The sequence below is a fragment of the Saccharomyces mikatae genome (assembly GCF_947241705.1).
Source record: "Saccharomyces mikatae IFO 1815 strain IFO1815 genome assembly, chromosome: 2".
NCBI classification, from domain to species: Eukaryota; Fungi; Ascomycota; class Saccharomycetes; order Saccharomycetales; family Saccharomycetaceae; genus Saccharomyces; species Saccharomyces mikatae.
Genome location: NC_079257.1, coordinates 796,291 through 810,834, shown reverse-complemented (window position 1 = coordinate 810,834; position 14,544 = coordinate 796,291). Strand labels below are relative to the sequence as shown.

Sequence of the window (14,544 nt, the reverse complement as noted above, 5' to 3'; positions counted from 1 at the left end):
GCCGCAGCAACTGTCTCCTGGGTTTACCGCAGAGCTCTTTCAAACCGAATCTGGCACATTTTATGTTCGTAGGCCACCAAAAAAGAATCGCTCACTACTCCTACTGCACGCCTTTCCCCACTCTCATGAATGCGGGAGCAAAATCGCGCCTTCCACAAGCGAAGAATATTCAGTAATCTGCATGGACTCAGTTGCTTATGGCCTGTCGGATGCACCTGTGGGGACTACTGCCTACAGCCGTTACTCCAAGAATGAGACGCCGAAAAAAGAAAGTGATCTTTAACTGTTTCCTTTGAAATAGTAGGTCCCGAACTATCGAAAAAATGCTAGCCGCTTCACCTTTGACTGGCATCTCTAGCCTTGATTCTTGGATTCATTGCACCGTAGGACCTTTTTAAAAAAATCTTCTGTTGATAACGACTGGTTTAGTAACTTGTAATAATTAAGAATAAGTCGTTCCTTCTTAATTTATATAAGAGAGGTATATAAAACACATGCTGATTATTGTGTTGAACCCAATGGTTCAGACATGATTCGGGACATTCATGATAACTCATCTTCTTATATACTAAGTTCTGGACAACTAATAGATCTTTATCTTACTACTGCAGGAAACCCCAATATTAGAATTTGCCTAATCTAATTTATGCAAAGAGCGTAGTTGTAATCACTTATTCCAACATTTTCGAACCAACAATGATATTGGATATCCTCTGTTCATATTGTACGTTAAAGAGCCGTTCGGAGGGAAACAGGCGTAAGCCAGGTCTTTGCTCAACAGTGATTCTTTGCCGCACTCTCCAGTCATATTTTCCCCGTTAATTTTTGACTATCATATCCTATTTGCAACTAAATCTTCTCGTTTATAATTTTTGACTTTACTTTAAGTACAGTAAAAATATATCAAGGGAAAATATATACTGTTTGTAGTTAAGCGGTCCAAGAAGTATTTGTACGCAAACTAACTTTTTTGCATTGTTAACTGTTTTCAAAGGCAGTAACATCCATTTCAATTTGAGCACCTAAAGGCATTCTACCTACCACAGCCGTGCCAGCAGCTCTATCGGCTTGAGAATAGTTGGTGCAAACCGCATGTAAGTCTTCGTAATACTTTTATGTTCAAGATTAAAGCTAGATGACTCCGAAGTGTTCATCACATTCTGAGCAACTCACACTGATCTTCTCCAATGCCCTTTCTTTCCGCCAGTTTGTTTTCAACTATTAAGGAATCTGACCAGAAACAAAAACAAATCCATTTTGTTTTTTTCACTTTTTCTTGAAACTTAGAACAAAACATATACTACACAATACACAATCAGCAACAGTCGTAACAACGTCCATCACTCTCCAACTTCTCTGCTCGAATCTCTACATAATAATATATCAATTTTACCGTCTGGAACATCATCGCTACCTAGCTCTTTGTGAACCGCTACCATCAGCATGTACAGTGGTACTTTCGTGTTATCTGCAGCGAGAACTTCGACGTTTGCCAAATCAAGCCAATGTGGTAATAACCACACCTCCGAGATCTGCTCCAAAAGATACTCCAGTTTCTGCCGAAATATTTTATTGTAGAACAAGCCTATCAGCATCGAGAGGAAAGGCGTCCAATGCGGCGGTTTAGATGGGATAACTCCCAGCGCAATCTGTTCCCGCAAGTGCATTCCTAAACTTAATTCATACCTGTTCCTCAGCTGTTGATGATGCCTGCAAAATTGCAGCTTGACGTACTGCGGACCCTGCAGTCCAGCGCTTGTCATAGAACGCAAACGCTGAAAAACTCCAAGTTTCTCGAGTGCCTCCACAACGACCGTATCGTCTTTTGCCTCCCATTCTTCCTGGCACTTTTTTTCGTCCCAGTTCAAAAAGTACTGCAGCACCTCCGTCTTTGATTCACGCAAGTTGCTCCATACTTTGAAATACAACTCTTTGATTTGCCTTCCAGACATGCGGAAAACTCGGCTCCCTTGCTTGCCTCTTGTCGAATCCAGTACACTAATTGTTTCTCTTCTTCTAGTAATAGCCAGGTACCAAGCATATTTTTTTTGTATCTGAGAGTAGATCTCTCTCTTTTTTACGGTAAAAAATCTCAAATATCCAACAGGGTCCCCATGATATGGCTCAATATCTTCCAAGTATTCTTTGTATTCCTCGTCGTTTCGCAGCATTCTCTCCACAGCTAGTGCTTCCCAAGCTATCCTCCGATACGATACTTTCTGGCGAGCCCAGCAGACGCAGAGCTCGAACATTTTTTGACAGCCCTTGCATAATCCGTATTGTGTGAATACTCCCTCTGGGCAGAAGTATATATCGATACCATACAGGAAAAGATGTTTAATTTCATCGGACCGAAAGCCAAGAAACTCTAATACATTCATATTCTCAGAAGTATTGGGAAATTGTGCTTTCAGTTTCTTTCTCTCTAGCGAGACCATTTGACTTCCTTTCCGCTTATATGGCTCTTTATCAATGTCAGTGGCTGGATGGAATCTATTACTCTCAGCATTTCCACCTGTATTGGAGTCCTCGTTGGTGCTAGCAGTGGTACTGGCGGTGGTAGTAGCACTAGTCCTGGCGTTGGTGCTGGCGGTGGTAACAGCACTAGTCCTAGCATTGGTGCTGGCGGTGGTAACAGCACTAGTCCTAGCATTGGTGCTGGCGGTGGTAACAGCACTAGTCCTAGCATTGGTGCTGGCGGTGGTAACAGCACTAGTCCTAGCATTGGTACTATCAGCAGTATTAGCACTAGTCCTAGCATTGGTGCTGGCGGTGGTAACAGCACTAGTCCTAGCATTGGTGCTGGCGGTGGTAACAGCACTAGTCCTAGCATTGGTGCTGGCGGTGGTAACAGCACTAGTCCTAGCATTGGTGCTGGCGGTGGTAACAGCACTAGTCCTAGCATTGGTACTATCAGCAGTATTAGCACTAGTCCTAGCATTGGTGCTGGCGGTGGTAACAGCACTAGTCCTGACGTTGGTGCTGGCGGTGGTAACAGCACTAGTCCTAGCATTGGTACTATCAGCAGTATTAGCATCAGTATTAGCATTGGTACTATCAGCAGTATTAGCATTAGTGCTAGCATTAGTACTGGCATTGGTGCTAGCATTAGTACTGGCGTTAGTGCTAGCATTGGTGCTAGCATTAGTACTAGCATTGGTACTAGCATTGGTACTAGCATTGGTACTATCATGAATGCCCGCGTTGCTGTCCTCATCGCTGCTGCAATAATCTCTGTACCTGTCACTACTACTTCTCTCTTGTGAACTAGACGGTAACGCAGCAACCGACATGGAGGCTGTGGCCTGATTTTCAGCCAATCTGTCCATTCTCTTTATCAGTTCCACTGTGTCTGCCGACAGGTCCGTCCTGGAGCCACAGCATCCAACATGCTGGCCCTTTTTTCCTTTCTTTGATTCAAGTCCATAAAACTCGCGTACCTGTTCGGTTATACAGCCTTCCTTAATTGGTGATAATTCACCCCTACGATTCCTTGCCGCCCAACTGTTTTTTCTAGATAATAGATAACAGAGGCCTCCTTCTCTTAGTCTTCCCACGCCTTGAATGAGCTCAATAATATTAAGTCTATTATCAAGCGTGATCACCATCATCAATTCCTTAATGTCAATTCCTTCAGTCACTAATTTTGTTCCGATGAGAACTCGCATGCCACCGTCAGTGACAAACTCCTCCGTGCGAGACACCTTTTCCGCAGCACCCAGCTTCCCGTGTATCCATACCACCTTGAAATACTCCCTCCAAGAGCAGGCCAGTTCTTCCACTTGTTTGGTTGTGCTAGCAATTACAATGGCCTTCGACTCTGGTTCAGTTTCAAACAGGGCTAAAAGAAGCTTCAGTGCTTCTTCGGGAGGTGATTCCACTTTTTTCCAAATTTTATGCACATGCCCTAAAGGCACCTCAGATTTCTCCTTAATCAGATTGAACATCTGTGTGGGATAGCTGGATAAACCCCTGCTGAGGTCTTCCGACCGTTTGAGCTCGTTGATGTCCATCGATTTCTTGCTCAGTCCCGTAAGCCCTATGCGCTGCAACGCAGCATCAGCTACAGCCTCAGGTGCTGTGCCGCTCAAAAAGATTGCTTTCTCGAAAGCGTCAAAATCGAGGTTCCTTATGCCCCCAAATTGCGGCTGCCGGTAGACCTCCGTTTCCAAGTTGTGAAACTCATCTACAATGAGGTAACCCAACTTTACATTGTTGGTCCTAAAGGTGCACTCAACAATATTATCCCACCCAGCTATCCTGTCTGTGAAGTTGGCGCTAGCAAGGTCATCGTAGATCCCCACGTATAAATCAGTAACACCATCGTAACCCTCTTCAATAAAGTTTCTTACAGTGGCCACATTCAAGCAACCGCCTCGGCGCAACCTGATCATGCAATTAGCAAGCAACACTGTGTACGGTACAAACAGAAACGACACATGTTTCACGTCGCTCTTGGACGCGAGTGCTATTAAGGGAAGATGAAACAACTCCGTCTTACCATAGCCCGGTGAGGCTTGTACTGCCACAGAGGGTGTGTCTGCCATGTATATTTCATAACATAAGCGCAACTGATGCAAGTCCCTGAATTCAAAGGATCTGCCAAAAAGTTTCCGACCTGCGACGAGGATATCGTTTGTGCTCTTGGGCTCTCGGGGCCTTTTTCGCGTTGCACTCAAAAAATTTTGATGATGATCTGAACTCGCTTCGCCTGCTACTGCTGCTACTACATCTCTCGCATTCCGAGTACTGGAGAAGGAACAATGGTAGTCTCTTTCAAGGCCTAACCATTGAATCCAGCGCTCGGAAGCTCGCTCCTGCAATAAAGTGGCGGTCGTTCCACTGACACTGGTTAACGAAAAGGAATCCACACCGTAAATGTTTCGCCCTGTTTGAACGGAATGGTTGGCCATGAGTTCACTCGTCGCCGACTCGTACAAATCTGTTTCAAATCTGCTACCTACGCAGTGCCGCCCTAGGGCAATCAACCCCTGGCGCATCTCCCGAAAATTCAGCTTCTGAGGTGCATTCTTCGGAAGTTCCCTCATGTACTGTCGAAAAGTTGCATATTCAACGAGACAGCCCTTAGCGGTATTCAGAAACATGTAGGAATACAAAACTATCCTCGAAGTATCTCGATTTGTTACTTGATTTGGATCCTCAAACCCCACGACATCCATCCAAGGATCGTGTTTAAAGGCGTCATAACTGTTACCAAGCGCACATATCTGCATTTGCCTTAGCACAGTGACAAAGTAAAACAAGTAATCTGAAGTGAGTCCGTCAAGTGTCTTTAGTCGAGGCTCCGATGAACCGTTCTTGTTATAATCAGTGTATAGTTGGATGCGCCTTGTTATATCGTCGACGTATACGTTGCGCTGAGGACCGGCAAAAGCGAGTAGCTGAAGCTCTGGATACCGGTAAGGGTATCCTACGGCAAAATGGATCATCCACATAAGTGGCACCGTAAGCTCGTCAATTGCAACAGCCACTTTATTTTTAAGAGCCGCGGTCATTTTGTTAGTATCTCTTCTCAACTTTGGCAGCACAATTTCACGATATTTAACAGGTATCATTTGAAGAAAAGAATCGTTTTCCAGATACTCGTCAATTCCTCGCTTTGGCTCTCTGAACAACACGTCTCGATTACGCAAAATGAGACTGGCAATATCAACCACTGTAGGCATATAAAAGCAATTGTTCAACTCTTCCCAAAGGTTGTCAAACTGAGCCTTGCATGCAAAGTAAAAGCTGCGGACATACTCGCGATTAAACAGTTTTCCACATACTGATATACCATCAGAAGAAGGTACCAAAGTTATTCTATAAGAGTCCTTCAGCGCGGTTTCCTGTGCTACTTCGTGGTACAGAATTTTGATCCATTTCCACATCGCAACGCCGTTGTTGTCATCAAATATATCTAAATCCTTTGCGGTGCAAGCACAAGAAGACACCAATAAAGCTTTCACGGCATCTAGTGTTTTTCTGAGCCTTCGTGGAGTGTTAGGACTGCGCAACTTGCATACTTTTAAGCCATGTTCGTCCACAGAGGGAATAACGGATTGTTCATTCGCAACAGATAGATCTTCTTCCTCACCAGCACCACCACGGGGTCCCGCCCCAAAATTAAGCGCACATGCTCGCAAGATAATATGCAAAATATCACCCAATCCGTCTTTTTTGTTCATCATATCGTTACATATCTGTGAAAAGTACTTTATCTCAGTGGGTTTACGTGGGCATAGATCACGTTTCAGCCGCTCTGTGTCGACTTTCTTACCGCCAGGTAAACTTGCTTGATATGCGGAAAAAATCGAAAGCTCATTTACGTGTAGTAACAAAAACATGTAGGGTGCCAAATTGTATCCATATTTCCTTATGGTGCTTTTCTGAAGACTCCTTACAATAGGCGTGCCAGAAACAAAGTTGGTGAAAGTACGCATCGTAGAGCTGTCGTTCGGCCTGGAACTCGCAGTTTCGTAACAACGTTCCAGGACACGAAAACTCAACTCACTATAGTATCCTCTGTTGAGGTAAAAAAGAGAAAGGATATCGTAATCTTTCCTATTAAATTTCAAAGTATGTACTTGAAACAACGTGTAGACCATCAAGTTGATTTTCTTGGGAATAAGATACTTTGAAGGGATGGGTCCGCTCTGGAAATCTGGTTCGTCTTCAACAAACGTCAGAAACTTTTGTACATTTTTTTTAACCATGACGGGAATGACAATTTTTTCAAAAGATCTTTTCCTATCCATTGCATCGGTTCTGTATTTTACCACCTTGATTAGGCTAGACTTTTCGTCTTCGTAGAATGATCGCACTTCCGTGCGGATCGATTCAAATAAAGTTATTGAGTGACAATGTACCAAGTCGTTTTTGTTATTTAGAGCGGACTCAAACTCCTCAAAGTTTGCTTTTTCAAACTTACGCTTATCGGAAATTTTCATTTTATTTTTGTAAGTTTCGAAATTAACAATAGTATGTTGATTGTTATGCTTTTTGACAAGAAATCCATCAATATAAACAAAAGATTGTCCAGTTTCCACCCTATCATCATCTAGGAATGCAATTGAGCTACTCTATTGAGAAGATGCAGAATTATGTAATGAGCACCCAAAAGAAAAAGACCTCTGCTACACAAGTGCAAATCTCCAGCAGCAACAAAGCACAGTTAATAAAAAATCCCATCAAGATTAGCCACTGACCCCTTCAAGCACAACATAGAAAACAGAGAGATATCCGTTTCTTCCTGAGGATCGTCATTCATCGCTTGATTTCCGGCCTGCAAAAATAAAGTAGTAGGTACGTACTTTCTTTTTCAACTTCCATGTTTGTGCGTAGTATCTCAATCTGTCTGCTTAGTCGAGGAGAACCAGGATTCTGTTCATTGCTCAAGCCGCTTCGTGGATGTTCTCTTGGTTACTTAAACATGAACCAGTTGGTCGCTTCAAGAAATTATGCGCTCAGCCTGCAGCTTCTTCCGCTCTCGAAAAGACCAATATAATAAAAACTTATGAATTACATTTCCTTATTAGGTATATGACCTTACGCTTCGAAGTAAGGTAGACCTTTTTGGCGCACCTATATATATAACGCGTCAGAAAACCTTCTCCAAAAATTTCCCGTAACTTCTCCGACGCTCCCCCTCAAGAAAAAAGAAAAATATATTACCCTGCTTAATAAGAAAATACGTATCAAGTTACTTCCTTGGTGCAATATCCCACTATAAAAAAATTCCTTGACGCCAGATCTTCGGCCACAATTTGCGTCCCCAAGTGCCTAAACAGGAAATAATGACAGCTTTCGTACAGAGTTACTTCCACGGTGCAATATGTCCCTACGGCGTTGTCTAATACCATCCAGCGTGCAATAAGGTAACATATATATACCACCATCACCATCACCATCATCACCATCATCAATACCATCACTAACCCTACCACCATCACTACCATCATCACTACCATCATCACCATCACCATCACAATCACTATCACTATCACCATCATCACTATCACTACCACCATCACTACCACCATCACCATCACCATCACCATCACCATCACCATCACTATCATGAGAAGTACACACTTACTTACCCTATCTCTAACCCTACTATCAGCCCTACCTCGCTCTCTAACCCTACCTCTCCAACTCTAACCCCACTGCCCTAACTTACCCTACCTGCTCCTCCACTGCCTACACTCTCCATCTGCCATCCTTCACATCTCATCACTACTCCATATCCACCACACCCACTTATCCTACCATCTACCATCTACCTCTACAACATACCTAACATAATATGTAAACATCCAAATGTAAACAATCATATGTAAACAATCATATGTAAACAATCAAATGTAAACAATCATATGTAAACATCCAAATGTAAACAATCATACCTAACATCATACCCTACCACCACTCCCCATCCCACCTCTAACCACATCTAGCTACCTCACCACAATATCAACACCTACCATGCCTTCTTCTTTCCCATAACAGCTCTCCATACGCCTACGGATGCTAAAAATACACTACTCCCATCTTACCCTACTGCCACACTGCTCCTCATCCTCACCTCTCACTCAGTTGCCATGGTTACCACTATACATCACCATACATCACCATACACGGCACTTACCTCAGCGCTTCACACCCTGTGCCATTTACCCATAAAACCCACTTTTATTCCCATTTTTGTGTTTATTATGTATTCTACGGACCCAAATATCATATATATGTACTTACTTGCATCTAATATAACGTATTTTGCCAAATTCTGTCTACTCATTATATACATATATTTATCACAATCTCAAAAAATCACCCATTAAATCACCCAAACATAAATATTTTCTCATGATTTACATCGATTCATATGCACATATTATCATTCTGCTATATTGTTCTTACCTAAGAAGTACGACTAATTTATAATAATAAATAATAATGTGTCCAATAATCTTATGTTAACAAATACACGTACTACTACCACTTCAATATTCAAAGCCACCATTTAGTTATGTAGACGTTTTTCATAAGAGTATAAGTTATTCACACCACCTTCCACTTGAGCAGATGCCGTTCTGAATTCAAATCTGACTTTGCCTCTTTGCACATTCTCCTTCAATAGAGTTAGCGTCTTGCAACCAATGTCCTGACACGAATGTTGCAGCCCGTTGTACAAATACGGAATAAACTTCTTAATGGATCCTTTGTCAACCACTGCACCCGCCACACCTTGCGCAACCAAAACGCTGTCGCTTTCAGAAAAGTAACGAGAGGTCGAGGCATTGCCCTTGCTACCGGTCTTTTGCATCGCATCAATGGAACCCATCCCACGATACACCTTTAATCGTTCACCATCTTGATAGAAATAATCACCGGGCGATTCGGTAGCACCAGCCAACATACCACCCATCATAACAGTAGACGACCCAAGCGCCAAGGCCTTCATGATATGGCCGATGTTTTGAACACCACCGTCAGCCATACATGGAACACCGAACTGGTTGGCAAATTCACACACGTTGTAGACGGCTGTACCTTGTGGCCTACCACAAGCCATAACTTCTTGAGTGATACAAATAGAGCCAGTTCCCATACCGATTCTCAGACCATCCGCACCAGCAGCAATCAAATTGGCAGCTTGTTCCCTGGTGACAACGTTACCAGCGATGACTTCCAACCCTGGGAAACTCTCTTTCACCCATTCGAGCATGTTCAACTGGAAAATCGAGTTGCCTTGCGATGAATCTAAGATAACCACGTCCAAGCCAGCTTCCACCAACAGGCCTAGTCTTTCCCTATCAGAGTCCATAGTGCCTACAGAAGCACCGCATAGCAATTTCTTGCTGCTGCCAGACTTGGAAGCTAACGGGAAGTTTTCGTTCTTCTTCAAGTCAGTCCTGGAAAGCATGGACACCAAATGACCCCTGTCGTCAACAATCAACAGCTTACCCTTTTTGGTTTTCTTTAAAACTTCATTATGACTAATAAGCTAGATCGCAATGCCTTACGTCAACACAAACAACAGAGTTTTTTCAGTCAAAAATAGCCGGAGGCTATTGTTCTTTTTCATTATAAGATTAACTAAGCCATTGCATGGATGGGTGCTTTGGTGGCTTTTTTTTTTTTCAGCTTTTATTTTAGGACGTCCTTGCTTGTATACTATTCTACTTTATTTATATTACCTAGACTTTATTATTTAAAGCTCATCATGGTGGTCATGGCCACCATATTATTGATTATTGAAGCACCTTCCACTTTCAAATCCCTCTTTTTGGGCAGCGTGTTTGGATCCACCACTCTTCGCAACAAACATGACCATTCTACTCTGTGCACGTTTTGATGCATGAATAGCCGAGCGATTTACCGCAATCAGTACAGTCTTTAGTGGAGATACAATATCTTGCATTAAGACACCTTTTTCCTCTTTTTTGCATTTTTTGGTTGACTTGTTGGCGAAGAAAAGAATAATCGACGACAAGAATATTAATGTTCGTAACGTTAGTATCAAAGCTAATGGTAGTACCAATGAATTCAGTTGTGATTACATTGATACTATCATTGGTTTGCTACAAACTAACCGAGTCCACAACGGAGTTAGCATACTCATAAATCTCGGTCTAGTTACTGTCGAGGGTTCCAGCATGAACGCAAGATGATACCGTCGCCAAAAAGCTCATTAACATCGTGACCATGTTTTTGAATTCATCTTCATAATACAAAAGTAGTCCTTATTTTCTAGTATTATTTGGTGATATGTAAAGTATAGCAGTATATCTTCCCTTCAGAGTGTAAAGGATTTAGAAACTTCACGAAGACAAAATCGGAAAACTTTTTTTCACAATATACTATATCTAGCCATTGCCTTGATAAATCGAGTTTGCAGTACTTCATGTGCGCAGTGATTCAACGAATGATATCGATTTGATGCCAAAACCCCAGTAAAACAAAGAAACTAGCTGCATATATATAGGTATGTGTTCTATGCAAGTATTCATTCGAATATTTAAACCATCTAATTTGGCATTCTGCAACCGTCGGCAGAAAATTACACAAGAAATAAACTTTCTGTTGATAGGAGAAGACAAGCAAACTCTAGCTTGTGGAAAATATCACCATAATACTCCGAAGCAGCAGTTAAGCCAAATGGAAAGAAATCGTTGAAATTAAGGGGCATGCAGGCATACTGCTGAAAAGGTAAAATGAAAAACAGTGAGTACGCTTTTGCATGGGTTTTTTTTTGCGATAGTTCAACGAAGAACTCACAACTTCAGAACAAATCATTTTTTCAGCACTATGATTAGAAAAGTATGTGGCTGTAACCACCTTACCGTTTTCACAGTTGTCCTAAGTCAAAAATGCACACGTGCTATTTGAATGGAAAGGAAACCCTATCTATGCATTCTAGTCAGCAAAATATTTTATAACTTACTTTGAACTTCCTCAACTTTTTTTTTTCTGCTAAAAATTTGATTGAATTTAGAGTTCAGAAATAACACTTGATGCTAAAGTTTTTTTTTCAATAATGGCATGATAATTAATGTCGTTGCTACTCCCTTATGCCATATTACGCAGTAAATTATCATTATACAAAAATCTCCGGATATACTGCTATCAACTGGAGTTATTATTATGGAAAATAACACTTCGTGAATTTTGCTTTGAAATGCTCAGGAGAAAAATTAAGTTCAAATTTGGGACTTTGAACTCAAACCATCTACCTGAAAGTGAAGTGACAATCTTGAAGCATGCTGTATTGGCAGCATTGGAATATACATCACCCTTGTACTTCTTGAACTTTTCTTTTTATTGCTAGCTACTTCTTCAGTTAATTTTGTCGCCTCAGACTACCCATTGTTTTATCTTGTACTTTTGATATGACAATCTCATTCCATCGCTAAATATACCTGTCCTGTTGTGAGTTCTCGAAGTAGGCTCCAAGAACTTGTGGGTTTTATAATATTCCTAGGCGTAGCCACTTTCGAAAGATAGAACAATCGTTTGAGAATTGGAATTTCTGAGGGATAATTCTGACTACGGGTTGTTTTTCTGATAGGCTGTTGCGAACACACACATAAAAACAGTATAACTTTGGGTGGTAACGGTGGTGTTGACTTTTATTGGAATGAGAATCAACTATCATGTATCGACTAGTATCCATAGTACTTGTACATTATCATGTACGATGTAAGAAGACATAAAGATTGAGAAACAGTCATCGATTTTAGTGGAAGCTGAAACGCGAGGTTTGATAATTTAGTGGGATAATGAATGACAACATATATAATGGAAGATGATGTAATTATATTCACTATCATTCAAACTCTATCTCAACCCGTCCTCATCTCTTTCAGTACTGTATGTGAACTCATCCACAAACAATGTATAGCTACGTTCTCTTTCATTTTAAGGTATGTATCAGCTTCTTGCATCATGCCACCACTAGCATAATGAGAGTATACAACACATTGTCATCAACCCCTAGATGCTGTTGTTCCTCGATGTTGTGTATACATATATTAATTCGAAAGTGCGATGTTAATGATGTCCCAGTATTATATAATAAATCCGTAATGTTTCAGTAGCGAACCATAATAACGTATTATTTGTGTGTCGTTTAAGCGAAACTTGAAATACCAACTCTAAATCTACAAAGTAATAAATCTTGGTGACGTCAATCAAAGATGTATCTTACTTCTAAATGTGTCATAAAAGGTTTCCAGTATTCTCACTAAATCATTATACAAAAAATTGTTTGTAACTTTTTCCCTCAAGATAATGATTTATCAATAGATTTTTCAATGTAGGAGGATTGGGATGAGCGCACGCATTTGTTAAGCCATTAGTAGCTGGATGAACATAATTACCTTCTTCATCATATACACGCATTCCCAAATCCATTTTATCTGTACAATAATCGGTCTCAGAATTATATTGCTCAGGTCCCTTATAATTCGATAGATCTAGGTTACTGTACTCATAAAAATCGGCAATAGCCCCAACTCGACTAAAGTATCCGTATAAATCAAAGATTGTTGATTGCCGGGTTCAAACCGTCCTGTTCTAAGTTTTCTACCACTTTATCGGAATCAATTTCGAATTAAAATTTTTGGAATAACCAGCCGGTTTGATTATTTGTCATATTGTTTTGCAAGCCCAAAATACTTAGTAACCACTAGTGACATCAACACATGCGGAGCAGAATGAGAAGAACTGAAAGAAAAAGTTAAGAAGGCAAAATATGAGAAGCATCTTTATTTTATTTTTTGACCGTATATTAAATATTTGCTTTTGTTTTGAACATTTGAGAAGCAACCGAAGGCCAACCTTTAGTGTAGTTGCGAACCTTTTAGGATTTTATACTAACCAGGTTCATGCGTGAAATGGTACATGATTGCTTACGTTGCGAAAAATTCCATTTTCAGTGAATTATAAACAATACTTATTCAAAGAGAAAGAGACCTCAAAGATTTTAAAAACCAGGTAGAATACAATAATGCTTCGTTTCATTCAAATTCATTCCACTTAATTTTTATCATTCAGAGTTGACCGGAAGGAATAATGCTGGCTGAAGATTCGGATTGATCCTGCTCTACATACTTATTGCTACTGTGTAACGTAAATGCTTCTGTTGCTTCCGAAATTTGTTAGTGTCATGCTGCAGTCAAAATTTTATGGAAAATTGTTTTCTGCTCAAAGGGTTCTCTCCTTTCAATTTGTCGAATATATTTCTTTTTACCTCGTATCACTAATTATAAAATAGGATACATCCTTTATTTCCTCTTCAACGCTGTTAATATAGTGGAGCAACGACTTAAATGTATGATCTTAATAACACTGCTTCTTTAAAAACAATTTTGCATGACAGTTCTTCTGCTCATGGGAGTAATGATCCAATCCCTGCGACAATTGACAGGTGATAACTATTTCTTCTACTACGGTACAATCTTCAAGTCAGTCAGCTTAAAGGACTCTTTTCAGACATTTATTATCATCGGAGTAGTCAACTTTTTCTTTTCATTCATAGCAGTGTACAATATTGAAAGGGTCGGACGTCATACATGCCTATTGTGGGGCGCCGCCTCCATGCTGTGCTACTTTACTGTGTTCGCCTCTGTCGGCGTTACAAAGCTGTGACCTCAAGGAAGCAGCCACCAGGATATTACTTCTCAGGGCGCTGGTAACTGTATGATCATCTTCACCATGCTCTTCATTTTTTCGTTCGCCACCATTTGGGCAGGCGGCTGTTTTGTTATAGTGTCAGAAACCTTCCCTCTTAGAGTCAAATCAAGGGGCATGGCAGTCACAGCAGCAAACTAGATGTGGGGTTTCCTGATTAGTTTCTTCACGCCCTTTATCACCGGTGCAATCAACTTTTACTAAGGCTATGTCTTCCTAGGCTGTCTGGTCTTCGCCTACTTCTATATGTTTTTCTTTGTCCCAGAAACGAAAGGCCTGACGCTGGAAGAGGTCAACACAATGTGGATGGAGGGCATTCCACCATGGAAGTCTGCTTCATGGGTGCCA

General features: G+C 41.0%; 2 protein-coding genes across 2 annotated transcripts; both read right to left on the bottom strand.

Moving 5' to 3' along the window:
• Nucleotides 1–1,340: 1,340 nt before the first annotated feature.
• Nucleotides 1,341–6,950, bottom strand: SMKI02G4040 (uncharacterized protein; the record flags this gene model as incomplete). The annotated part of the gene is made up of 1 exon (XM_056225597.1): nt 1,341–6,950. The coding sequence occupies one exon, from the start codon at nt 6,948–6,950 to the stop codon at nt 1,341–1,343; it is 5,610 nt and encodes a 1,869-aa protein (XP_056080644.1).
• Nucleotides 6,951–9,025: 2,075 nt separating this feature from the next.
• SMKI02G4030 (uncharacterized protein) lies at nt 9,026–9,928 on the bottom strand (the record flags this gene model as incomplete). Its single annotated transcript, XM_056225586.1, has 1 exon — nt 9,026–9,928. The coding sequence occupies one exon, from the start codon at nt 9,926–9,928 to the stop codon at nt 9,026–9,028; it is 903 nt and encodes a 300-aa protein (XP_056080643.1).
• Nucleotides 9,929–14,544: the final 4,616 nt, after the last annotated feature.